The sequence below is a fragment of the Artemia sp. Qi Xiang Cuo genome, chromosome 15, assembly GCF_049724085.1.
Source record: "Artemia sp. Qi Xiang Cuo chromosome 15, ASM4972408v1, whole genome shotgun sequence".
Lineage (NCBI taxonomy): Eukaryota > Metazoa > Arthropoda > Branchiopoda > Anostraca > Artemiidae > Artemia > Artemia sp. Qi Xiang Cuo.
In genome coordinates this window covers 58496152-58523535 of record NC_142808.1, presented here as the reverse complement: position 1 = coordinate 58523535, position 27384 = coordinate 58496152, and the positions used below count along the sequence as shown (strand labels likewise).

Here is a 27384-nt window from a genome sequence, read left to right as displayed (position 1 = left end):
TTGCATTGAGTGGTAGGTTCCTGTTTTTCTGATCTGGTCATCTTGTTTAGTATTGAATGGACAATTTTTTTTTAGGGGGTTGCTTACTAACCTCCAGACATAAGACAAGTTTTTTGGGGTAGGGGTCAATTATTAACAGAAAATAATCAGAGGCAGGGGGGGGGGGCTCAGTAGGTGGTTTTGAGGGTTTTTATCAGGTTAATATTTAAATTCTTTTTGCTTCTGCTTTTAGATCAATTTTCACTAAATCAGGCAGGAGCAACTAATTATGGACTTTGCATAATACATAATTTATATGACTAAAATAGCAAATGCCTTGGATAATTTCTAAAATTAGTCCTATGTTGATATTATTAAATAAAGTGACAACATATTAGCCAAAAGAAGAAATAAATTTTCTACACTCAGGGACATTCTTATGCTACATCTTTAGATCATCTATGGAATAATAATTTTTATCATCTTGGTTCTATGATTTGAAGTAAGCAATAAATTATTTTTTAAGGCTTTATTGATTTTTTTTATTTTTCTTAATCATTGAAACCATCAACAAGCCTTTGATCAAAATAATTTTCCAAACCCTTGACTTAAGACAGGGTTTGCAGCTAAACTGTCATGCATTTTCCTTGATCCTAGTTTGAACTTTGAATATGAATGAGGAAGTTTTGCTTTTTCAAGGTAATAAATACCTGTATTATGCAGTTTTGTACATCTGTATGCATTACTTTAATAAAATTCAAGGCACTAAAAAAGACAATAAACAAAAATACATTTTCAGAACGTTGTGAAATAGTGGGGAATACATACCAGCTTGAAAATACATCACAGTGAATGCCTAACAATCTGTACGTTTTGTGGTAAGAATTTAAAACTGGAGTGCCATTTCCAAGTGTTGTTTATAGTATTATATGTTTTATAGCTGAAATTATTTCAGAGATAATATTATGGATGTCCCTCAAATTCCAAACATGGCTGAGCCTATCGCGAATCTTGAGAATTCTGTTGTTAAAAATGGTAAGTTATTCAATAAAATTTTTGTAAAAAAGAAAAAAAGCTGCTGTTCTGGAGTACATAATTGCTTCTTTTTCTTCTTACTTCTAAAGTTCTCTTCAGTGAAAATAACAAAAATGAATCAACAAGCAACTGCATAAAAGCTAGGCAATGAAATAGCTGGGTTATTTTGCTACCCAAAAGTCTAGTTTATTAGCTATATTTATTCAGTTTGGGGAGACAACAAGTCTTCAAGTCAAAAAATTTTCTCTTACTATTTTCTATTTGCAGGCATAAAAAATAAGAAAAATTAGAAAGCAATAAGAAAAAAGCATTCCTACCAAAAGTTTCTATTCTGCGAGGCAGCTGTGGGTAGAAAAATGTGGGTATTCTGTGGGAAAAAAATATTCATATAATTGGTGATAATCTTCCAGTTAATTGATTAAAATTTGAAGGGAAAAAATATCAATTATCTGCTAAAGTATTTTAATGTTTCTGTCAAACAGGAAGTGGGGTATCTATTTTCTCTTGTGTATATGCATATCTTTTTCAAAAACATTCTGCTTGTCTAAAATCTGAAACAAAATGAATGAAAGATGCAAATATAGAATTGAACGATTTTGTTGTTGGCTGCCAAAAAAAACTGGGATTAGCATTCAGAGAAAAAACAACATTGCCACCAATCATTTGGTGAGTTTTTTTATACTAGATGATTAGCTAACTCATTAGGCGATCAACCGCATAACCTGTGGAAGAATTTTCAGGAATATTTATCAATTCTAAATCTAGACATTTTGTGTTGGCTATTTGCCAAAGATAGTTAGATTTCTGACCTTATATTGGTCATTATTCATTTTTGTGGCAATTGTGTTGAAAACGGGGAAGCAGTTGCGCTTGTTTCGTAAGCTTTTCTGTTGAATGTGTTTGATGTCTCCTTTATTCACGTTTTCTTTCAGAAGTTAAATAGGCTTTACTAAGTGTTCGTAAAGAGGTTTTTCACTGCTCAACACATCTTTTGTCGCTTAAAAGTGAAGATGCTCCTGTGGGTACTTTTTGCAGCTTTTCAGGACGATGTAAACTTGGACCTAACCCCCAGGAATTGGGCTCCACATGTTTTGACAATGAAGGTACTATGTCAAGCATTGTTTTTTGTATAATCAAATATATTGGGTAATATTTTATTGGGAAAAGCTAAAACAAATTAGGCTTTGCTAGGTCTTCATCATCTTAGGATTTGAAAATGCTGAAGCCTTAATGAGAAAAAAAAAAGAACTTGAAACTATGCATTAGATTATGGACATCAATTCCTGTAAATCCTGGAATTAGCAAATTTATCTATAGAAAAAATTAGCTAATTTTGTCCAAAGAACTTTTTTAATTTCTAAAATAAAATATTAAACTTTGGTGTTATCTTGTACTGTAGTAGTAAGTATTTTACTGTAAATAATTTGTACTTTTAGAGGATTTTTTACAGTCACTCCATTTGTTTTGTCTCCATTGTTGTAAATCCAGCAGAAAATATATTATTGTTATATAAAGTTTTCAAATAGTATTCACTAAATGTTTACGGTTAGACTCAGTTTGCCTTCTGAATTTTTGAAAACTCATCAAAGGAAATTAAGCGTTGGAAAACAAAATAATTCAGTTAGTGTCAAATATTTTCCTAAAATAGACCTCTACTTTAAAAGCAAATATAGAATTGTTATGTTTGAATCACACTTACAAGCCCTTCTACTTCAACACAGTAAGAGCAGTGGCATTACAAGGTGGCAAAGACAAAGTAGGGTGGCATTCTTGAGGTGTTGCCACCAGGAGAAGAAAGTGGAAGGTCACTTCTGAAGCATATATATGAAGGGTATTTTTCCATTGTTAGTCTTAGCTACTAAAGCTTAAGGCTTTTGTGTTAGTTAGCCAAATACTCTGGAAGGATTTTAAGCTTACAGACACATATTGAAAGCTTTATATTGCATACTGAACAACGTTCTGCACTCTATCTAAAACCCCAATTTAATGTTTGGATAAAATGCTAATTTGTGAAATAGGGTTCCTATTTATCTAATTATCATGCTTGAATTTGTTGAGTTTTCATATTATATGTCATTTTCACATCGATTATCTGTTTTTTATGTCTTGGGGGGTTATTAATTATTGAGAATATTTTATCATACTTTGATAATTTTCCATCTCTTTATTTGTTTTTGTTATAGAAGCTGCATATGTTTCACCAGACAATGTCAAAACGATCAGACAAACTTCTAATTCTTCTCTGTCACGTGAGCATCAACAGCTACCTTTGAGCATTGCATCCAGAATATCCAATTTAACATCTGTGTTGGACTCCCAGGGTCTGGATTGTAATGATGAAGGTATATTTAAAAATAATAATGTTGCAATATTAGTTTGAAAAAGGAAATTCCTCAATTCATTGGTCCCTCAACCCAACTAAATGTAATGATCTTCTATTTTCCTACTCCACTGAATTGTTGATCTACTACATGCCATATAGGTCCCTTCAATGCCAAATTTTAAGAGAGAAGAAGATACCAGTAGCAGCTAAGGTCACTGACAGAGAATACACCTCTGAAACTGCGGTCTCACATGTTCTGAGTCACAAACCTGGAGCTCAATAAAGTTAAGCAGTGCTATTTGCACTATTGTCTAAAATAGTCAGGTTTAAGGTATGGAAAGGTCATCATTCATTAAACTCAGAAAGGAGTCTGTATCTGATGGTAAGCTTGCTTTTCAGAAAACTGATCGAGGGGTATTAGAAGGACAATCTTACCTTGAAAACTTACTTTACTTTGCATCGGAAGGGCAAACTTACTGAAAACTTACCTTACAAAAAAACTTACAGGGAAATTGCCAAATTTGATTACTTACCTGGAAAAGTCAACATTATTAATCTTAAATGCCTATAATACTAAACAACGCAGTAGCAAAAACAAACCAGATTCATAACTATCCTTTACCGTGAAAAATAGAAAGATTGTTTGGAAAAATCTTTTGCTACAATATAGTTTAAATAGTCAACTTGAAAGTCACTGCTATTTTATTTCGATTATAAAATATCCAGTAAGTGATACTAAACAAGTATTATAAGTAAATAAGCGAAAAGAATTTTTTTTAAAGCATACAAAAGCCATCCATACAAAAAGTATATAATGTCCCCGTTTTAAACTTAATGCATCCCTTTAAAGTCGTTTCTGAGCAGTATAACAAGAAGAATAGAACAATTGCGGCAGCCTAGTAAATAGCAAATCAGAGCAAACCATGGTGCATAGTAGCCTAAAGTATAAAAATGCTTTATGAAAAAACTGTCCAGAGAAAAAAATTTTGTGTTAATTTCAAAACAGACTTGAAAACACTTGGAAATGGTAAAAGTCCTGATTTTAATAGCTTGGTGTTGTTTAGATTCTTGTGCTCACCAAGTCATCACCCTTTTCCTCAAAAATAAGTTTTTGGAAGCGTGTGTTTTACCCCACTGGTATCTAAGTAGACCCATTATATTAAAACAGAAAAACAATCACAAAGAGACAAGTGGCAGAGAATATTTTTTAAATAGAAAAAAACGTCGTAACCTCATAGCTGCTTTTATTATATAAATGAGTGACATTTTAGTGCAAGGGTACCTTCGGATTAGAAGCATAACATCAAAAATATATCAAAGAGTATAGACAACAACATAAGTCAAATTCAATCATATTATTATCCTCCGAAATTGGTAAGGATAAATAGATCTAAAATGCAGAAACTTGTCATGTAATTATTAAACAACAGATTCGTATAAATACAGGCAAATATACACAAACCTAAATTATACTAATAATTCTTACTTACATTTTATTGATAACATCATAAATTTTAACATAAGCAAGTAGCAAATCTAAAAAAATTGAATTATTGGGAATTATAAAAATAATACCAACTATCTAAAGAAAAAAAAAATTCTAATTTCAGTAATTAAAAAACTCTAGAGTCAGGCTAAAGGAAATTGATGGCCCTAGCAACTTAGATTTTTGTTGCTTCTTATTCATTATCACAATGGTATCGTTCATACCATATTGTTTTATCACTGATGACGTAGAATAAAATAAAGGACGAATTTTATTATATTTGTTGGACAAAGAGAAAACAAAGGACCATAAGGAATATCTAAATAAAGAAAAAAGAACTACATACTTTTTTTTAAGTGTGACATCACGTTTTTCATGTTTTTAATGCGTTTAAATAGTATTACAAAAAGTATTTGGCTGGCTAAGTTTGAATTTCTAATGGTACGGTAGCACATTAAAATAGATCAAATGTTAAGCACAAAAAAATTTGTGAAAGTTTTTTCTGCGTGAGACTCTTATCATCAAAAATAACTAAACAGCTTTTCAAGCAACTGAAAAGTTAAACTAGTGCAGCGTGACTTTCGCTACATGTGAATTTAGTTGTTAAAGTGAACATTTATTCTTAAACTTAGGCCTAATGGAAGCTGATTCTGAACATTGGTTTTTATTTACATTCAGCAAAACAATAATATTTTATTGTTTAAACATTCTTTTGAAAATTCTAAAATAAATGATCCCAAAACCGATCAAAAATGATGTCAGATTTAAATGAAAAGTATGTCCTTAAAATTTACAGCTCTCCTCCTACCTCTGCTACTTCTTAAAAACAGGAGAATTATATTTATGCATTGGTTGTTTAGATTGTAGCCCGTAGGTTATTAAAGTTTGTCCCTCTGCAAGTTTTGTTTGTTAATTTTGACAGTCATGATTTCATTTCATAGTTGAGTCAGTTTTAGCCATTCATCCAAGCACATTTTTGAAATTTACTTTGAATCTGTCATAGTGAAAAACAAAGACGTTAAATTTAATTAGACATTAGATATAATTAAACATTAAATAAAAACAAATTGAAGACATTAAATATATTTAAAACTTCCAATTTTCAAACAAGTTTAAATAATTCTCCGTTGAAAATTCTGACTAATTTCGAATTTACAACTCGTTGAATTCGCAGATTCGAAAAGAATGAATCCCGCTATACAAGTGTCTTATTCACTTGATGCAAGTAAGATCTGTAGGCTTTTCACAGCATTATAACTTTGAACGGTAACATAAATCCAAGGCCTAATGGAGTGTTTGAAATCAAATGCTTAGTCTATTTCTTCGTGTTTCTTTTTTTATAAATCTTTCTATTTTTTCGTTTTTCTATTCTTTTTTTCTTTCTTTTTTTTTATAAAAAATCTATTCTATTTTTTAGTTTTTTTTTTTTTTTTTTTGTAAATCTTTCTATAGTAGTGCCTAAAATGTGGCAAAAAAAAATGGTGTCAGTTATTATTCTTTATACTTTCAACCTCTTCTCGTGCTCACTCAATTTTTTCATAAGATCAGAGGCAAGTGAAATTGCTGACTATTCTTTTCCAGAGTTAAAAACTACTGCTAATACTACTAACGACAAATCGAAGAACCAAAAAGGCTTGAGGCCAACACAGAAACGCGTGCTCTTCCTCCATCCCAATTCATTCACAGCCTCCCTCTTTTCGCCCTCCCGGGACGTTCCCATTTCCCTTGAATATTTCCTAGTGAGGTCCTCCCACCCTAACCGCGGACGACCTGATTTCCGTTTAACCCTCGACGGTTGGCCAAAAAGGACAATCTTTGGCAATCAGTCATCCTTCATCCATAGAATGTGCCCTAGCCATCTCAACCTTTCTCTCAATTGTAGCCCTATAAAGCAGTATTAAACTCCACTTTTCGTACAGCCTATCGTTTGAAATATAATCAGTCAGTCGGGACCCCAAAACACTCCGTAGGCAATTTCTTCTGATCACACTTCAATTCATTTTGCTCACACTTTCATGTAGGATGTTTAAATCATCAGCATAATCAAGTCCAGAGAAGTTTTACTTTCCCTTTGGATTCCGTGTTATCCCATTACCTTTCTTGTGCTCCTTAAGACAAGGTCCATCAAAATAATCCATTTAAATGGGGATAGAACACAATCCTGCTTAACTCGAGATTTAATACGAGATTTGCTACTTTATAGCTTTAATACGAAAGTATAACTTTCCAGGACACAGTTATGCTGATGATTAAGAAGTTGTCGTAGAAAATTCGAAAAGAGCTCATTCAATTGGAAATTGGAGTGGCTTGTGGCCTTCTTAATAGTCAAAAGTGATTTCCCAAACACATCCAATCAAAATTTTGAGATAGCCATTTTGTTCAGCGTAGTTGAATTCCAGATAGAAATTTATGTTTTTGAGGAGGACACTCCCCCACAGCCTTCAGGGCAAGGGTTGTAAGTTATTCCCTGAAGACATATACGGATTTTATAGAAGGCATTGTCATAGAAACTTAAAAAAAAAGACTCATTCGATTGGAAATTTAAAGAACTAGTGCTCTTTTTAATAGTCGAAAGTGATTGGAGGGCAACTAACCCCCCTCTCACGCCCACCTTTTCCTCAAACACATCCAATCAAAATTTTGATGAAGCCATTTTATTCAACGTAGTTTTAAGTTATGGACGTTCGGTCTTTGCCGTTGACCCCCCCCACCCCCCCCAACCCGCCGGGCAAGGGTTGTAAGTTTGGCCCTGGGGGCATATATGTTTTTGTATCGACATTGTTGTCGTAGAAACTTAAGAACGGACTAATCCTATTGGAAATTTAAACGGCTAGTTCCTCTTTTAATAGTCGAAAAGTGATTCTAAGTCAACTGACATCCCGTCCTAACCTACTGCTTCCCCAAAAATCTGCACTCACCATTTTGATACAGCCCTTTTTTTCAACAGAGTTGAAAGGTATAGAAAGTATGTTATTGAGCTGGACACTCCCCCCACAGTCTTCAGGGGTAAGGGTTATAAGTTACGCCCTCGGGGCATATATGGTTCTTATTGAATGAATCCTCATATAAACTTCAGAGAGGGTTCATTTGATTGGAAAAATGAAAGTTTTAGCTTACTTTTTAAGCGTCAAAATATATTGGAGGGTAGCCAACTTCCCCCGCTAAACCTCTTTTTCCCAAATGCATCCTTTAAAAATTTTAAGATTGCTATTTTCTTAAAAATAGTTCAAAAATCATATAAGAAAAATTCCGGTGTCGACACAACCCCCCAGGGCCCCGGGGCCGGTATTGTAAGTTATGCCTTGAGGGCATATATTGGTCTTATGAAAGGTATGCTCGTATTAACTTCAAAGAGGGCTCATTTGATTGGAAATTGAAAGTTTTAGTTCCTTTTTAAGAGTCAAAAGAGATTGGAGGGCATCTAGCCTCCCCCTCCACGCTGTTTTTCCTCAAACCCATCTAATACTAATTTTGAGATAGTTTTTTTTTTTAAATAGCTCAAAGACCAAATAACTAAATATCCGGGGTCGATACACCCCCCCCGGGCCCAAGGGTAGGGGTGTTAAGGTATGCCCTGGGGGAATATCTAGTTTTTCTGGTAGGGATGCTCGTAAAAACTTCAGAGATGACTCATTTGATTGGAAATTGAAAGTTCTAGTTCAGTTTTTTAGAGTCAAACAAGATTGGAGGGTGACTAGCCCTCCCTCGCCCCTTTTTCCCCAAATGTATTCAATAAAAATTTTGAGATACCCGTTAAGTTAAAAATTGCTCAAAAGTCAGATAACAAAAACTCAGGTGTCGTCACAACCCCCCAGGGCCTGGGGGCAGGCGTTGTAAGTTATGCCCTGGGGCATATATGGATCGTATGAAAGGGATGCTCGTATAAACTTCAGAGAGGGCTCATTTGATCGGAAATTGAATGTTCCAGCTCCCTTTTTAATAGTCAAAAGAGATCAAAGGGCAGATAGTCCTCCCCCACGCCTTCTTTTTCTAAACCCGTCTGATGAAAATTTTGAGATAGACATTTTGTTAAAAATAGTTCAAAGGTCTAATACTAACAAATCCGATGTCTATACAACCCCCCAGGGCCAAGGGGAAGGCGTTCTCAGTCATGCCCTAAGGGCCTGTATGTGTTATTATGAACGGGATGCTCGAATAAATTTAATAGAGGACTCATTTAATAGGAAATTGAAAGTTCTAGTTCAATTTTTAATAGTCAAGAGATTTAAGGGCAACTAGCCCCCCCCCCCACGCTCTTTTTTCCCAAACCCATCCGCTACAAATTTTGAGGTAGCCAGTTTTTTTGAAATTGTTCAAAAATTAGATAACAAAAACTTCCCCTAGGGCCCGTGTGATAGGCTTTGTAAGTGTTGTCCAGGGGGCGTATATGGTTCTTATTAAAGGGATGCTCGTTTAAACTTGAGAGGGGGCTAATTTGATTTTAAATTGAAAGTTCTAGTTCACTTTTTAAGAGTCAAAAGATATCCGAGGGCAACTAGCCCCCCCCCCTCCCCCTCCCACACACCCTTTTTTCTCCAAGCCCATCCGATAAAATAATAGCCATTTCATTAAAAATAGTTCAAAGGTCAGATAAGAAAAATTCCTGTGTCGACGGAACCCGCCAGGGCCCGGAGGCAGGCTTATGAGTTATGCTCTAGGGGCATATATAATTCTTATTGAAGGGATGCTCGTATAAACTTCGGAGAGGGCTTATTTGATTGGAAATTGAAAGTTCTTGTTCCCTTTTTAAGACTCGAAAGAGATCGGAGGGCAACTAGCCCCCCCCCCTCCTCGCCCTAAATGCATCAGGTAAAAATTTTTAGTTAGACATTTTGTTTATAATAGTTAAAAGTTCTGTTAACAAAAAAGGCCGGGGTCAACACAGTCCTCGGGGCCGGAGGTAGACCCTGGAAGTTATGCCCCGGTGGCATACATGGTTGTTTTGAAAGTGATGTTCGTATAAACTTTCTAGAGGGTTCATTTGATTGGATATTTAAATTTGTAATTTACTTTTTAAGAGTCAAAAGTTATTGGAGGGCACCTAGCAGCCCCCCACACTCCATTTATTTTTGTCACAGAGGTACTTCATATTGAAGGGGTCGTCGTATAAACTTCAGAGAGGGCTCATTTGATTGAAAATCAAAAGTTCTAGTTCACTTTTAAAGAATCAAAAAAGACCAAACTTTAATTAGTCCCCACGCGTCCTTTTTCCCCCAACCCATTCGATAAAAATTTGAGATAGCAATTTTGTTGAAAATAGTTCAAATATCAGATAATAAAACTCCGAGGTTGACACAAGACCATTTTTTCACTTTGATATTGTTACTTTGATACCAGTTTATATACTTTGATTAATATTTGATTTTTTTTTAATTTTGATTTTAAAATAATGAATTTTAAAAAACTTGAAATTTTTTGAAATCAAAAATTAACAAAAATTAATTAAAAAACTTTAATAAAAATAATTTTTTAAAATAAAATTAAATACAATTTTAAAATTAATCTAATCATATAAAAATACATTTTAAAACTCTAACAAAAAATGACCAGAAATTACTATTAAAGATTAAACGAAACCCAAAACCAACAGAAATTAAATAAACAATCATAGCAAAAACTTACAACAATTTATAATATAAATGAAGAAATATATCTTAAAGCGAAAAAAAGTGAAAAAAATATTTTAATATTGAAGTATAAATTAAAATTAATAGGAACATAAACTAAGTAAACAATCAATTAAAAAAAACATACAATATATATTAATTTAAATTAATAAATAAATATTGAAACCTAAATTGTATAATAAAATAAAACGATTGAAACTTAAATTGAGCATGTAAATCAAGCTTGAAACGAACAAAAATCACTCCAAACAATAGTTTGGGCATCGGACCTCCTTCTCTCATTGTAAAAGTCTAAAACCTACTGCATCATTGGCGCATTACTGAAAACTATATGCGGCTTGGAAATTATAAATAACATCAAATTGAATATTTGATGGATAATGATATTAATTGTTGAAAGATCCATCAGTTCAAGAATTTATTTCACTTTAATTGTATTTTTATTTTCAATGCTGTAAGAACTGGAAAAGAGAATATTTGTAATATAATTCGTTTTTAGTTAAGCGCCAATGACGCAGTAGGCTTTTGGTTTTTATGTACAGTTAGGAAAGGAGGCAGTATCCAAACACTTATTTGTAGTGAAACTATATTCGTCTTTAATAACTTTAAGAAGAGCTAATAAATTAAACTGAATATTTGATGTATAATGATATTAATTTCTGAAAGCTCATCAGTTCAAAATGTTACTATAACTTCAATGTTTATTTTCAATATTAAGTACAAAAGAAATATTTGTCATAAAATTGGTTTTCAGTAAAATGCTAATGACGCAGTAGGTTTTAGACTTTCACAGTGAGAGAAGGAGGTCATACCCAAACTCTCGTTTGTAGTGATTTTTTTTCGTTTCAAGCTTTATTTGCATATTCAATTTAAGTTTCACTCGTGTTAAGATTTATTTATTAATTTACATTAATGTAATTAATTGTACGTTTGTTTGCACTGATTATTTATTTAGTTTCTATTCTTTTAATTTTCATTTATACTTCAATAGGAAAATATTTTTTTTTGTTTTAAGCTTGATTTTCATATTCAATCTAAGCATTACTCGCTTTAAGATCTATTTATTCATTTATATTATTAATTGTTGGATATTTTTGCTATGATTGTTCATTTAATTTCTGTTCGTATTGGGTTTCATTTATTCTTTAATTGGAATTTCTTGTCGTGTTGAGTTTGAATTTTAAAATGTATTTTTATATTCTGAGCTTAATTTTAAAATTGCCTTTACTTTTATTTTAAAAACGTATTTTTCGGAAAGTTTTTTATAATTAATTTTCATTAAAACAGTATCTGTCTGGTATACCGAATAAGGATAAGTCTTTGGTTTACAATTACGTAATCAATAAGGTTAGCTGTGAATACAACCCATAGTAGATAATTAAGCGGGAAGAGGTTTTTAGCCCGAAAAAGAGGTTTTGCCCCACCAAAACAGACTCAGCCCAGAGCAATTATCCATTAATCAGAATCTCGTGCGAATGCTTTGTCGTTTACTAGGATATAATATCCTAGTATCTTATAATTTTCTTGAATGGTGCCACTCCTCGTGTGGGAATAGTGTTGACTGCAATGTCCCCAGTCTTTTAAGTAACCCGACAGGGTCAAAGCAGCCCTCTGTATCCCTTTTATGGTCTTCCTTCCCGTCTATTATTTAACAGCCGATTATTTGGCTTAACAGCCGATTCTATTATTTAACGGCTATTTAACCATTTTTATAGAAGTTCTTCTGTAGCATGAATCTGCTATTAGTTCTTAAAGTTAAATAAATCAGTTTTAATTAAATTAAATTAAATTTTAATTAGTCAATTTTTTCTTTTTTCAATATTGTTGAAACTAATCACGAAATTTAATACAATAATCTTCAAAACAGATAAACGTCGCTGATTGGCGCGTGAACCCTGGATGCAAGTTATTTTGCAAGTGTGAATTTTATTGGTACAATGGCGTTCCTAGTTTATAGACCGTTGCGGTTAAATTAGTTTTCAAAGTAAAATTATCATAAAAGTTTAATATAAGTTCAACTAGGGGAGAGGGGAAGAAAAGTAATTTATTTGTTAAAACCTATCTATATTTTTTTAATTCCGTATGACTTTCAAGTTTTAAAACTGATAAAGATTTTTAATATTAAAATTCTAATTCTTCTATGAAGTTAAACTAATTTCAAGTTTCGTTCTTTCATATTTTTTTCATTCGAAGGTGGTAGGCAGTGTAGATCCCAAAAAGGTAACAGTTATTGAATGTTCGTCTTTTATTTGTAATTACTATGATACGTAATTATTGAATCATTTTCACCTTATTTAATTTTAATAAAATAATTTTTTACTATAGAGATATTTCATTCTACTGTGTGCAGTTCTGATGGTGTGGATCAGCCAAAACTCTTAGGCCCAAAACCAATAGTGAAGATAAAGAAGCTGACAGAGAAGCCTATTGATTCATTTGAATTGCATTCTGAAGTAAAAATTTTGGACAATCATAAGATAAATTTGAATAGTTCCTTGTGTAGTAAAAAATCCAGAATATTGAAAAGATGTAAAGAAACAAATACAGGGATAAAGCAGTATATTTGTGATTTATGTGACAAGAGCTTTTCTCCTGTGGGCGATTTGAAAAGGCATCAAACAGTACACACTGGGGAGAAACTGTTTAAATGTAAGGTCTGTGAGAAAACCTTTTCTCGGTCAAGCAATTTGATTAAACACCAAAAAGTGCACACGGGTGAAAAGCCATTTAAAGGTGATGTCTTTGGGATAACTTTTTCCCAGTTAAACAGTTTGATTAATCACAAAAGAGTAGACACTGGTGAAAAACCCTCTAAATGTGATGTCTGTGGGAAAACTTTTTCCCAGTCAATCAGTTTGATTAAGCACCAAAGATTACATACTGGTGAGAAGCCGTTTAAGTGTGATGTCTGTGAGAAAGCTTATTCTGATTAAAGCAATTTGATTGAACACCAAAGAGTACATACTGGTGAGAAACCATTTATGTGTGATGTCTGTGAGAAAGCTTTTTCTGATTCAAGCAGATTGATTAAACACCAAAAAGTGTACACTGGGGAGAAACCGTTTAAATGTAAGGTCTGTGAGAAAACATTCTCTCAGTCAAGCGATTTTATTCAGCACCAAAGAATACATACGAGTGAAAAACCCTATAAATGTGATGTCTGTGAGAAAACTTTTTCTCAGTCAAGCGGTTTGATTACCCACCAAAGATTACATACGGGTGAGAAAGCTTTTTCTGATTCAAGCAATTTGATTAAACACCAAAAAGTGTACACTGGGGAGAAACCGTTAAAGTGTAATGTCTGTGAAAAAGCTTTTCCTGATTCACGCAATTTGATTGAACACTATTGAGTACATACTGGTGAGAAACCGTTTAGGTGTGATATATGCAAAAGAGAATATTCTTCTAAATTAAATCTTAAGAATCATACAAAAACTCATACTCAGAAAAAGTCTACTAGTTCATAGTGTACAATAACAACTTCTTTGGTCTTGCTGTACCCTATTGTAAACCGTTCTATTGTTTTCTGCTACTCATTTATGTATATATTTTTTTCAATTCATTAATTGATTTGTGTTACATTTTCGTTCATTTTTCAGTGATTTTCTTTTTGTTTTTGTTTTGACTTTTTCGTTCCCTTTGGCTATGACTCCCTCCCCCCCCAGATACTTCACTATGTTTACCCTGGATTTAGTAAACACCAAAGTAATTTCCGGTCTATAATAATCTCCCTTTGTCTCATCTTTTTTTATAGCTTATTTGTCTTTCATTGTGTATTAAAAATTATGAACCAGGATGTAGGTATTTTTTTTTCTGTCATCAGAGATGTAAATACTTAAAACTATGATTTTCACAAGGATTCCTACTCAAGCAATAAGGAGGGATATTTGCTCATTAGGAGATTTTGAGGTCATTTTGTGTGATTATATATCCTTGGGAAAACCAATGCAGAAGTAAAGAAATGAGAAAGGTTGGTTCGTTCTACTGTTGTAATTGGCAGAATTGGTCACAGTAAAATTGTGGTTTTTACCGTAATTTTACAGACCGCCCAAAAATTGGAACTATTTTATGTATTTTAATTATTTTACGGCACCTTATAATTGACATAAGTGCAAAACTACCTAAGGGCTGGGAGAAACAAGTTTGGATATGATATTGTTATTGTGAATTTGGATGGATACACAATAGGGCGAAAGAAAGCAATATACTTGCACTCATTAATTTCGTTGTGATGTGCTTATAATTGAATGATATATTGGCATTTGAGTAGCCCCTCTCTATCAGCATGTCACCTTATTTTCATGTGTTTATTCTCTTATAATGAACGGTTAATGTAATCTTTCCACTAAAAAAAATCAGAAAGCTATATAATTTGGTCTGTAGCAATGTTAGCCATACTATTCTGGTCTTTCTCCTCTCTTTCCTTTTGACTGAAGATTGGACGGACCCATATTTGTGCTCTTCTTTCTGGAAAAAACTGGGTATTAATAGAGGTCAGCATTAATAATGCTGCCATCCAGAGGTTTAAATGGATTTAGATTGTAGGAAGCACTTTATCCAGACTTGCTCAACATCTGGTTTGCCTGATATGAAAGACCCTACTCAAACGTAACATTACTAATTACCACAATGTTTGAACCTTAATGTTACATCTTCACAAAAATTCTGATCCCTCAAAATAGCAAAATAAAGCTATTGCTGCTTTGAAAAAAAATAGTATGTATAGAAAAAAACGTAGAATAAATAAAAATAGGTTTGTAAAAAAAAAGTCTAAGAAGTAATATCAGAGTCCTAAGATTTATCTTAATATTGTTTTCTTTCAAAAGAGATTAGATTTGAACACACTGATTAGCCAAAAAAAATGAATAATTAAAAAAGGCTATTCCTGATACCTCTTTTTATCTAACTTGGAAATTTATTTTTTCTTAAAAAAAAATCCTATCTTAGAAATTTAAAAATAAATGGAAAAATAGAAATTTAAAAACAGTATATAGACTTGAATCCTTTTCTATTTGTTTAAGAATTTTATATAAACCTAACCCTTTAAAAGTTTTGATCAGCTTTTGTGGTCAGGAATTCTCTGAAATTATTTTTATTACACTCATTTTTCTTTTTCTTATTATTGTTTCTGTTTTTTTCGGATTGTATGTAAGAATTCTTTCTTTTGTCTTGTGTTCTGTATTATTTTTCTTCTTATCTTTTATGTGGTATAATGTGTTGGGTTCAAGAAGTATTGAAAGTATTGAGGTATCAGAAGTATTCCTGATACCTCATTTCATCTAACTTAGAAATTTGCTGATGTTGTTATCATTTTTAAATATTGATGAAGCTACTGAAAAAAAAATGTGAAGTTTTTGAAAGTTTCAATGCTTCATGCATCCTATAGCTTTTATAATATGAATGTATTTTAATTTCTTCTTTTCTTATAATATAATTTACGTTTGTTTGTATTTGTTTCTTGTTATTTAATTAGCGTAATAAATTGAGATTAACTTCGCAGTAATCTCATTTCTCTTTCTTTTTTTTTATTGTTGAAATAATTGTCAACCCTAATTCTTCCCTCGGGGTGAGGCTCTGAACAAGTCCAAATCTGGATAAGCAATTTTTAACATAGTAGATACAAAGAGGTAATGTAATAGATTTTTTTTTTCAAAGGGATTGGAGGGCTCAATAACAAGGATACCTTCTGGCCACTCTTTTCGGTGTGAACAAATGTTCGAAGTGAGATAAAGATTAGGGTTTGGAGATTTGGTTACTGACTGGAAGGGCAGTTTGTTGATAATCTTAAGGCAAACTGCCGTAAGTGTTTGTAAGATCATAGGTAATTGTTTGTAACTCTTGGTAATTTACTAATTTTTAGTTGTGCAAACAACCAGCAGATGTTAAACTATGGATACATGGAGCCTAAAGGCAAGCGAGTATATTTTATTATAGAGATATCATACAGTCAATAGGTTTTATTAAAAGGTCACACATTCTATTTTTTTTGCTAATTATTTTTAAGTGATTGTATTTGTCTTGGCGGGGAGGGGGGCTGAGGAGACTTCAAAGGAGGTGGGGGTTGGGATGGAGCAAACATAAGTTTTATCGTCATTATAAAAAGTTTGCGGTGAGATTTTCTTTTGTTATTTATATACATTTCATTTGGCAGGCATCTTGGCAAGTAAATGAATGAAACTTTCTTTTAGACGAGTTACCAGACGGGAAAACATTATAAATCTCAGTTAAGTATTTTACTTGTTCTTCGAGTAACTATTGCGAGACGTCTCCTCTTTTTTGTAACTAGTTGCAAACAATTCCACATAATAAGTTTCTCAAAGAAAAGTAGAGACCTCCATTAAACTAAAAATGAGCAGGAGCACATGAGGGGTTTAGAACCCCATGCCTTTTCAAAACCAAAACGTAATTTGCACTTTACAGGAAAAAAAACTTATATGCTTTCACATTTTTAATTTAAAAAATCAAAATTATTAAGACTCTAAGGAAGGAATATTAGCATATGTAAATTAAACTGCTAATCCCCATTTGTATTTTTCTTGAGAAGGCGTGGGGGTCTTCAGCCTCACTCTTTTTAATTTCTGCTCATTTTGATTTTGACACGGTTATTTATTGTAATTTCTGTTGGATTTGAGTTTCTCTTATTTATTGATGTTTTTTTGCGTCAATTTTAGGCTTGGAAAATTTTTTGATTTTATTTCTGCTCATTTTTGGTTTAATGGAGCTCTCCCTTTCTTTGAAAAACTTATTTTGTTGATGAAGTATTTAAAGTTAATTTCTGTTCGTTTGATGTTGCCAAAGTATTTTTTATGGAAAAAGAATATCAATATCAAAGCAAAGGCGGAAGCTAGCCTCTTTGACCTTCTTGGATTCGGTTCATTAGCGTTCAATGATATAACATTTGGACAAAGGTCAACTAAATTGGGTGAATTGAACTTTACTCTGTCAGATTTTAATAAATTATCATAGATAGAGTTCAGCCCATATTCACCTGTATCCCGATTCAAAGCAATATTCTTAAATAAGATTGTCTTTATTTCAAGCGTTTCACGAAAATTTCGCTTTAAACCCGGATCCCTAGAAATCCAAGAGACATTCTCAAACAAAATAAAATGGTCTGGAAAATTAAAAATATGTTCAGGCTAGCTTCCGCCTTTGCTTTGAAAAGAATTAGAGATTTAAACAATATGTAATTTTATTTGACTTAGTATATAAACTTTTTTTTTAAATTGTTTTAGTTTAGTTTACTACTGATGACGGTCGCGGTACATGTGACCAAAATAGCTGGTATTTTTTGTGAAATTTATTAACACTATCTATTGAAAAGGATTTTATCCCTATTTTGGACTTTTACTTTATCGTCATGGAAAGGCAGTGTAGTCTCCGAAATTATCTAAATCAGTAGTTTTAGTGGTAGTAGCAGTAATAGCAGTATCCAGGGCCATAGTGTATAGGGGAGTAGGGACGCCCCCTCCCAATGTTTTAGTCCCTTGATAAAGAAAAGAGTCGGTAAAACCGGGGCACGAAGCGCCACAATTTTTCTGACACCGCCAAAATTTTCTGTTTGGTTAAATAAAGACCACGAAAATACTGACATGTATGCCGAAAAATTTTCCTGGGTAAAAGCATAACTCAGTGGTGGACGAACTGCTTGGCGTTATTGAGACAGCTGAAAAGGAAGAGTTTTCTGATTGAGCGAAGTGGTGGGAACCGCTACATCAACTTGAAAGAAAAAATTAAATATCATATAAACAGTTTTCAACTAACCTTTTGTCACGACAGAAGATACAATGCGCCGAATAGGCTTGATCTCCATAGCTTTCATACAATCAATACTATGCACAAAGACTTCGCAAGAAATTTTTACTTGTTCACACCTCTGTTGAAGCACATCGGAAGATACTTTTGTCCATGAAAATATCTTTGAAAAAGCCAACAGGCGATATGTGTGACATCTGCTTGAACCGTGACAACAAAGCGTTGAATGATGACATTACCGATATTGAAATTTTAGTGTGGGAAAGTCATAAAGCATAGGCAGCGCAACTGCCTAAGTAAAGAAAGATGTTGGCACAATGTATTTTTTTTTTCTTGGTCTTAGACCAGGGCACTTCGTACCGAAGGAGTTGTAGTATAAACTTCGTAAAGGAATCATTTGATTGGAAATTGGAATGGCTTATGCTCTTTTTAATAGTCGAAAGTGATTGGAAAGCAACTAACACCCCTTCCACGCCCACAATTTCCCCAAACACATCCAATCAAAATTTTGAGATAGCCATTTTGTTCAGCGTAGTTAATTTTCAGATAGAAATTATGTTTAAGGGGAGGATATTCCCCCACAGCCCTCAGGGCAAGGGTTGTAAGTTATACCCTAGAGGCATATACGGTTTTTATAGAAAGTGTTGTCGTAGAAACTTCAAAAAAGACTAATTTGATTGGAAATTCAAAGGGCTTTTGTTCGCCATTTTGTTCAACGTAGTTGAAAGTTCTGGAAGTTAGGTCTTTGAGGATGAAAAAACCCCCACAGTCTACAGGGCGAGGGTTGTAAGTTACGCCGTGGAGGCGATTAAAATTTTTATAGAAAGTGTTGTCGTAGAAAGTTCAAAAAAGGCTCATTCGATTGGAAATTGAAATGGCCAGTGCCCTTTTAATTGTCGAAAGTGATTGGAAGGCATTTAACACCCCTTCCACGCCCCCCGTTTCCCCAAACACATTCAATCAAAATTTTGTGATAGCCATTTTGTTCATCGCAGTTGAAAGCTCTGGAAATTATATCTTTGAGCAGGACACTTCCCCCACAGTCTTTAGGGCAAGGGTTATAAGTTGTGCCCTGGGGGGCATATATGGCTTTTATTGAAAGCTTTGTCATAGAAACTTTAAAAAGGGCTCATTCGGTTTGAAATTGAAAGGGCTAGTGCCATTTTTAAGAGTCGAAAGTGATTTGAGGGCAACTAACCTTCTCTCACGCCAATCTTTTCCCCAAACACATCCAATCAAAATTTTGAGATAGCCATGTTGTTCAACGCAGTTGGAAGTTCTAGAAATTATATCATTGAGAAGGATACTCTCCCTACAGTCTTCAGTGCAAGGTTTATAAGTTATACCCGGGGGGGGCATATAAGGTTTTTATTGAAAGCTTTGTAATAGAAACCTGAAAAAGGGCTCATTTGATTGGAAATTGTAAAGGCTAGCGCCCTTTTTAATAGTCGAATGGGATTGAAGGGCATCTAACCCCTCTCTCACGCCCACCATTTCCGAAACGCATTAATCAAAATTTTTAGATATCCATTTTGTTCAGCGTAGTTGAAAGCTCTGGAAATTATGTCTTTGAGGATGATAACCCCCTCAGAGCCCTCAGGGCGACGGTTGTAAGTTGTGTCCTGGGGGCATGTAAGGTTTTCATAGCAACTTTTGTCGTAGAAACTTCAAAAAGGGGTCATTTGATTGGAAATTGAAAAGATTAGTGCCCTTTTTAATAGTCGAAAGTGAATGGAGAGCACCTAACCCCCCTTTCACGCCCACCATTTCCCCAAACACATTCAATCACAGTTGAGAGATAGCCATTTTGTTCAACGTAGTTGAAAGTTCTGGAAATGATGTATTTGAGGATTACAAACCCCCCAGAACCCCCATTGCAAAGGTTGTAAGTTATTCCCTGGGGGCATATAAGGTTCTTAAAGTTAGCGTTGTCGTAGAAACTTCAAAAGGGGCTCATTCAATTGGAAATTGAGAGGGCTAGTGCTCTTTTTAATAGCCGAAAGGGATTGGAGGGTAACTAACACCCCTCTCACGCTCACCATTTCCCCAAACACCCAGTAAAAATTTTCAGATAGCCATTTTGTTCAATGTAGTTGAAAGTTCTAGAAATTAGAACTGGAATCGGAGAACAAATACTTTCCCCCCCTTACGCCTATCATTTCCCTAAACACTTCCGATCAACATTTTGATATAGCCATTTTGTTGAAGGTAGTTGAAGGGTCCGAAAATTGTGTCTTTGAGTATGACGACCCACCACAACCCTCAGTGCTAAGGTTGTAGGTTATGCCCTGGGGGCATAAAAATATTTACATAAGAAGCGTTGTCGTTAAAACTTCAAAATGGGCTAATTTTTTGTCCATTGATAGGTCTCTTGTCCTTTTTAATAGTAGAAGGTAATATGAGGGAGAATCCCCCCCCCCCCATGCCCAGCATTTCCGATCAATATTTTAATATATTCATGTTGTTCAACGTAGTTGAAAGGTCTGGAAATTTGGGGATGACATCCCCTTCCCCCGATAGCTCTTAGGACAAGGGTCGTAAGTTATGCGCTTTGGGCATATAAGGTTTTTATAGAAAGTATTTTCGTAGAAGCTTCAAAAAGGGGCCATTCGATTGTAAATTGAGAGGACTAGTGCATTTTTTATTAGTCGAAATTGATCAGAGGCAAAACGTCCCCCCCGCCACGCCCAACATTTCTCCTAGCACTTCCGATCAAAATTTGAGATAACCATTTTTTTTCAACGTATTAAAAGAGCTCATTCATAAAATTAGCTGAAGAAATCAAAAATTAAAAATAACTATTGGTGTCATAATTTTGAAAAGAGTTCTTTTTGTTAAAAATTCCTGAAAAAGTTTCTCCAGCATATAAATAGCAGGCTAAACTATAGATTCTTAAAGGAAAACTGGAAAGATTCAAACTATTATTTTCTTTTTCCCATAAAAAGTCGATATCAATATAAAATTAACAGAAAATCATTAAAAAAAAAAATTCCACAAAATAAGACTTTCAAACAAAAGTAAAGAACTCCAAAAACCAAAAATGAACTAAAATAGAATCAAACAATCTACCAAGCACACAACTACCACAAATTATTATCAATAAATAAATGAAACCCAAAACAAACAAAAATTAAAATAAGTCAAACTCAAAACGAGCAGAAATAAATCTGAGTAGGGTTCTAAACCCGTATAATTTTTATAAGCCAGAATATAAATTGTACTTTACTGAAAAAATTCTTTAAATGTTTTCACTTTTATAATTTTAAGAAATCAAAAGTTAATTGAGATTGTAAGGAATAAATATCAGCATATATATATTAAACTGACAATCCGTATTTTTTTCAGTAAATTCGTTTGAATTTTTTCAAACGAATTTTCAAGATCATGTTAAGCCCAAGGAGATGGTTGCTGATTTGATACGAGCCATCCGGATTTGTGACGAGAAGAGAGTAGTCCTCCCCAAGTTTTTAATCTATGAGCCTGACGAGATACCCATACTCTCAGGGTAGGCTACAGCCATACTAATTCGCCAGGTCAGTGAGCTTCATTCTACTGAGGAAATCTTATTGACCACCTAAGCTTCTTCAGATCAGTACGAAATAACGCTAGTGCGACTGTGAGTGCAAATACAACAAACTCAGATACAGCAAAACCTTTTTACTCTGTTATGCTCAAACAACCTGCGAAAGGAATCAAAAAGCCCGACAGTCACAAGGAGTATCTTGAGGGCCTTGCTGATGATTGCTGCACCCACATAGAAACCTGAGGCCTCTTAGCAAAGAGTGGCGCGTGATATTTGATGACAAAGATGCAGCAAAGTCTCTTGCTGAAGCACTTAACAGTACTACAGACACTGATGCTCGGCTGAAGACCCCCGCTCATTTTGGTATTATAAGACAGGTGCCCGATGAGGTAAAGCCGAACGATCTATGTTCAAAGATTAGGAATTGCATGAAAGCCGAGAGAATTTGACACAGTCACACATACAAGCTTGTCATTGAAAGTAAGACAACGCGGGTGAATTAAAAATTAAAAACGAGTGTTTGTAGTGCTTTTTGTTAGTTTTAAGCTTGATTTGTATATTTAATTTTAAGTTTCAGTCGTTTTAAGTTTTATTTATTCATTTATATTAATATCTATTGTATGTTAGTTTTCATTGATTGTTTATTTAATATCTGTTTGTCTTGAGTTTCATTTATACTTCAATAGTAAAATATTTTTTTTCGTTTTAAGCTTGATTTTTATATTCAATAAAGAATTAATTTCTTTAATATCTATTTATTAATTTAAGTAATTAATTGATTTATGCTTTTCTGTTATGATTGCTTATTTGATTTCCGTCCGTTTTGGGTTTCATTTATTCTTTAATAGTAATTTCTGGTCGTGTTGACTCTTAATTTTAAAAGGTGTTTTTATAAGCTGAACATAATTATACAATTGCCTTTATATTTCTTTTAAAAAATTATTTTTAGGAAAGTTTTCTAATTAATTTTTGTTCGTTTTTTATTGCAAAAAGTTACTAGTTTTAAAAAATACCTTTTTCAAGATCAAACTTAAAAAAAAAACAAATGTTCATCAAAGTATTAAAACTGATATCTAAGTAAATAAACTGATATATAAGTAAGGGCAATTTACAAGTAGCAATGAACAGCCCTATAACTCTGGGCTATAAGCGCTTCCGAATAGACGCGTATTGGTATTTGCCAATGAGGTGTTTTCAGTGCCAAGAGTACGGTTACGCTGCTAAGGACTGTAAAAACATCACTCGCTGTTCCCGTTGCAGGGTCAATCATGCGAACAATAAAGATAAACCCTGCAATGCTGCAGTGAAGTGTCCTTTTTGTAAGCAGACAAACCATCCGTGCTACAGTGTTAAGTGCGCCATAACCAGAAAGCTCATGATAAAACCAGGATCAACTCTAAGCTAAAAGTGTCTTCATGGAATCTGAATGGTGGTGTAGTCAATAAACTCCCATTCATTGAAAGCTTGATGTCTTTCAGCGACGTTTTGTGTCTATATGAACCTTTCCTTTCAGCCGATTCACTTTCTCTGTTAAAACTGAATGACAAAACTCGCCTTTATCGGGTGCCAGCTAAGAATTTGTGCAGAGGAAGACTTTCCGGCAGACTGGCGATACTAATCAGTTCTAACCTTTCGGTATCATTATTTGTCAAGAACGAGTGCTTCGCTGGCATAAAAATTGTTTTTCGGAAAGTTTTTTTTTAATTAATTTCTTTCGTTTTTGATTGCAAAAAGTTTCTAGTTTTTAAAAATTCCTTATTTTAAAATCAAACTTAAAAAAAAAACAATTGTTCATCAAAGTTTTAAAACTGATATTTTTGAAAGTAAGGACAATTTACAAGTAGCAATGAACAGCCCTATAACTCTGGGCTATGAGCGCTTCCGAATAGGCGCGTATTGGCATTTGCCATAGAGGTGTTTTCAGTGCCAAGAGTACGGTCACGCTGCTAAGGACTGTAAAAACGCTACTCGCTGTTCTCGTTGCAGTGGCAATCATGCTAACAATAAAAATAAACCCTGCAATGCTGCGCTGAAGTGTGCTATCTGTAAGCAGACAGACCATCCGTGCTTCAGTGTTAAGTGCCCCGTAGCCAGAAAGATCATGATGAAGCCAGGATTAACTCTAAACTAAAAGTGTCCTCGTGGAGTCTGAATGGCTGTGTAGTCAAGAAACTCCCACTGATTAAAAGCTTGATGTCTTGCAACGACGTTTTGTGTCTAAAAGAAATTTTCTTTGCAGCCGATTCGCTTTCCCTGTTAAAAGTGAAAGACAAAACTCGGCTTTACGGGGTGCCAGCTAAGAATTCGTGCAGAGGAAGACTTTCCGGCGGACTGGCGATGCTAATCAGTTCTAACCTTTCGGTATCAGTATTTGTCGAGACCGAGTGTTTTCTTGGAATAAAAAATTGCAAATCTGATAGTATATTGCTGGTACTTACCAACTGATTACAAGAACTTGGCTTCCGAAGAAAAGTTCTCCTGTGCAACAATAAAGCTTGCTAAATATTTGCAGCAGTCTACTTAATCATCTCATTGTGTTATCCTCACCGGGGAGGTGAACTGGGACCTCTCAGTGCCAGATCACTCAATATCTCAAATACTTCTGTATACTTACTTACTTTGGTTCCGGCCATCCTCATGGGACGTTTTGGGGCCACTTCTCTTGCTAGCTCATGCGTAAGAGCTTGGTACGTTGCTCTATCTGGTGCGATTCGTGACATCTGGGCTATCTTGACATTGTCAAAGTGGAAGTTCTCCATCCATCGTTTTTTTGGTCTGCCTCGTGGACGAAGGCCATGGAGAGATTCTTTAAGGGCCATTTTCGGGAGGTGGCTTGGCTCCATTCGCTCGACGTGGCCGAACCATCTCAGTTGTTGCTCCTTGATTTTACTTAGAATGGTTTCTGTGGACTGGAGCCTTTGGCGTACTTCCACATTTGTGATTCGGTCAGTGTATTTGATTCTAGCAATGTGATGGAAGCATCTCATGTCAAAAGCTAGAAGTTTTCTTTCGTCTTTGGTTTTCAGAGTCCATGTTTCGCATCCATAGATAACTATGGGGATTACAAAACTGTTGAATAGGCGCATTTTGAGTTTGTTGGCTAGGTGGTTGCTTTTTCAGAGGTTGGCTAGTCTTCGGAAGCTAGAGCTAGCAAGTGCAAGTCGACGTTTCACGTCAGAGCTATGGCAATTATCTGAGGAGAGTAGGCTACCAAGGTACAGGAAGTGGTCAACTGTTTCAACATGTCTCCTGCCTATGGTGATCTCATCTGTGATCCATGGTTTTTCATTGGGAGTTTTTCGTCCGAGGACGTCGTTCACTGTCTCGATGATTGATGATGTGGCCTGCTCGGTCAGGGAATCTATCTCATTAGAGGTGGTCAAGGGAGAATTATTTGCCAGGATCTCTCGAAATTTTTCAGGTAGATTGGAAGAGTAGGTCTGCCTTTTTTCGGGATCCTGCAGCAGATCAACCCTGAACCTTTGGATGGTTGTTGCTTTTTGCAATTTTTTCATTCTTGGCTTGAACCCTGACATGAGGAGAGTGTGGTCAGAGTCGAAGCCTTCTTCAGGTAATACTACTGTGTTTAGTACAGAAGACTTCCAGCGCTTCGATATTAGCATATAATCAATCATGTTTTCGATTATACCGTCTAGGGATCTCCAGGTCACTTTACGTCGATGGCGGTGTTTGAACATTGTATTCGTTACAAATAGCTTGTTTTCTTGGCAGAAGTCCAGTAATCGTTCCCCTCTCGCATTGAGTTTACCGTGACCAAAAGGCCCCATTATATCGGACTGACCGGTATTATCCGTGCCTGCTATAGCGTTAAAATCCCCCATGACGATCAGTACGTCTTTCTGATGGATTTGGTCGATGATGCTTTGTAGTGTGAAATAGAATTTATCACATTGTTCCTCACTTCTGAAGAAGTTTGGACCATAGACTTGGATGACAGAGATATTCTTGGCAGCTCCCTTCAGTCGTAAGACGGTTATTCTTTCTGAGACTGGGGTGAAAGAAATTAGAGATTTTTTGGCAGTTGGTGATACGAAGAGTCGTACACCTTGTCGATGAACTCCATCCTTGCGGCCAGACAAGAAGAGGGAGGCTCAAGAGAGGTTTTCCTCTCTTGCTCGGGGGAGGTGCGTCTCAGAGAGGCCGATAACATCCCCATTGTACTTTTGCAGTTCTCTAAGGGCAAGATCTAGCTTTCCCAGTCTGGCAAGTGTTCGGATGTTTAGCATGCCAAAGTGTAGGGTGGTATTTGTCGGAACAAAACAACCGTGTGGATTTTCGCCCTGGGTGGGGGTCGTCCTAGGCCTAGGGTTTTCGGCTGCCCAGGACGCGGTAGCAAGTAAAATCACCTTATCATCATTTAAAATTGATTGTTCTTCGGTTACCCCGGACACGGTAGCAGATATTTACATAATACTGAGCCATTTTTTCATGATACTGAAGAGAGGTGGTATCTTGACTAAATGGGTTTCGGCGGCAAGCTACTCCTCTTCACCACCTTTCAGTGGCCATTATCCGTAAATCTGGATCCTCCGCCCTTCCGCAGTTGTCCTCCTATAGAGGGTCCTCCCACGATGGTGTTCTGCTTCACCATGCTTTGTAACCCATTGCTGGGAGAGGGTTTGTAACTAACGGGACGTTCCACATGCCTATGGGCCCTGCTGAGTGTACATCCGATGGGCCTTCTTCCTCCTCCGCCCGTATTTACAGTCCCGGGTGAGGTTGCCCCAGTTTCAATTAAGGTCCCCCAGGGAGTGGGTCCTTCCTTGGTCTGCGCCTCCTCCTCAATGGAGGTACCGTACATATCAGTAAGGCGTTCCCCTATCCACCACCTTGGGACGCGCTGAGTGGCCTTGGAGAGGCCCCTACTACGAAATCTCAGTAGGTCTCAGAAAGCATACTTCTCTATGCTCTGTCCAATCTGTATTTTGTCCCAAATGACCATTCATATACGTATATCCAGAACTCCGGAGCGACAAGTTCACTTGATTTCATGCTCTGCTCGAACAGCTTGACTGCGAATGGCTCAAGCCATGTTGACTTTAGCATATCAGTATCGGATCATTTACCAATCTCCAACTCTTTTGTCATCGATAGTGTTCTCTTTAATTGAGTCGGAGAAAAAAATTCTAATCAACATTTACTGTAGTGAAATCACACATGCAATGCGTTGGGCTCAGCGTTGTCCCGTTCCTGTACGTAAAGTTCGTTCGGGTTCAGAAATACCTGGCTGGTCCATAAATCTGGCTTTACAGCAAAGTTGCAGATCTTCAAAGTTTTGACACTAAATATGGAATGATTGCGATCGGCCAATATCGGGTGCCGTTAATGACTTACGGTTATATACCAAACGTCATTTTGCTAAGTTTCTTGCCAATCACAAAGCTAAGATTGTTCACAGCAGGAACGAGCGGTTTGCCACCAACCAAAATGAAATTAGGAGATTCATTGGGGGACATAAGTCAAAAGATGTCGCTTCCAAGTGAGAGTGACTGGATTAACTATTTCACCACTGAATTTTCTCCATCTGATCCATTATTAAAAACCTTCTATGAATCGATAATTTTGGATACTTTAGTTTATACTGAATCAGATATTAGTTTTGTAGTTACGGCCTCTGATATATATAGTGGTATCA

At 35.1% G+C, this 27384-nt stretch overlaps 1 protein-coding gene across 1 annotated transcript in view; it reads left to right on the top strand.

Annotated features, from left to right (window-relative positions):
- The window catches only part of LOC148943916 (uncharacterized), a 35795-nt gene extending 21689 nt beyond the window's left edge, over positions 1–14106 (top strand). The window contains 3 exon segments of the mRNA XM_089101283.1: positions 1958–2117; positions 3198–3356; positions 12776–14106. Coding sequence (XP_088957409.1) covers positions 1958–2117; positions 3198–3356; positions 12776–13800 — 1344 coding nt within the window. The 3' untranslated portion in view covers positions 13801–14106.
- Positions 14107–27384: the final 13278 nt, after the last annotated feature.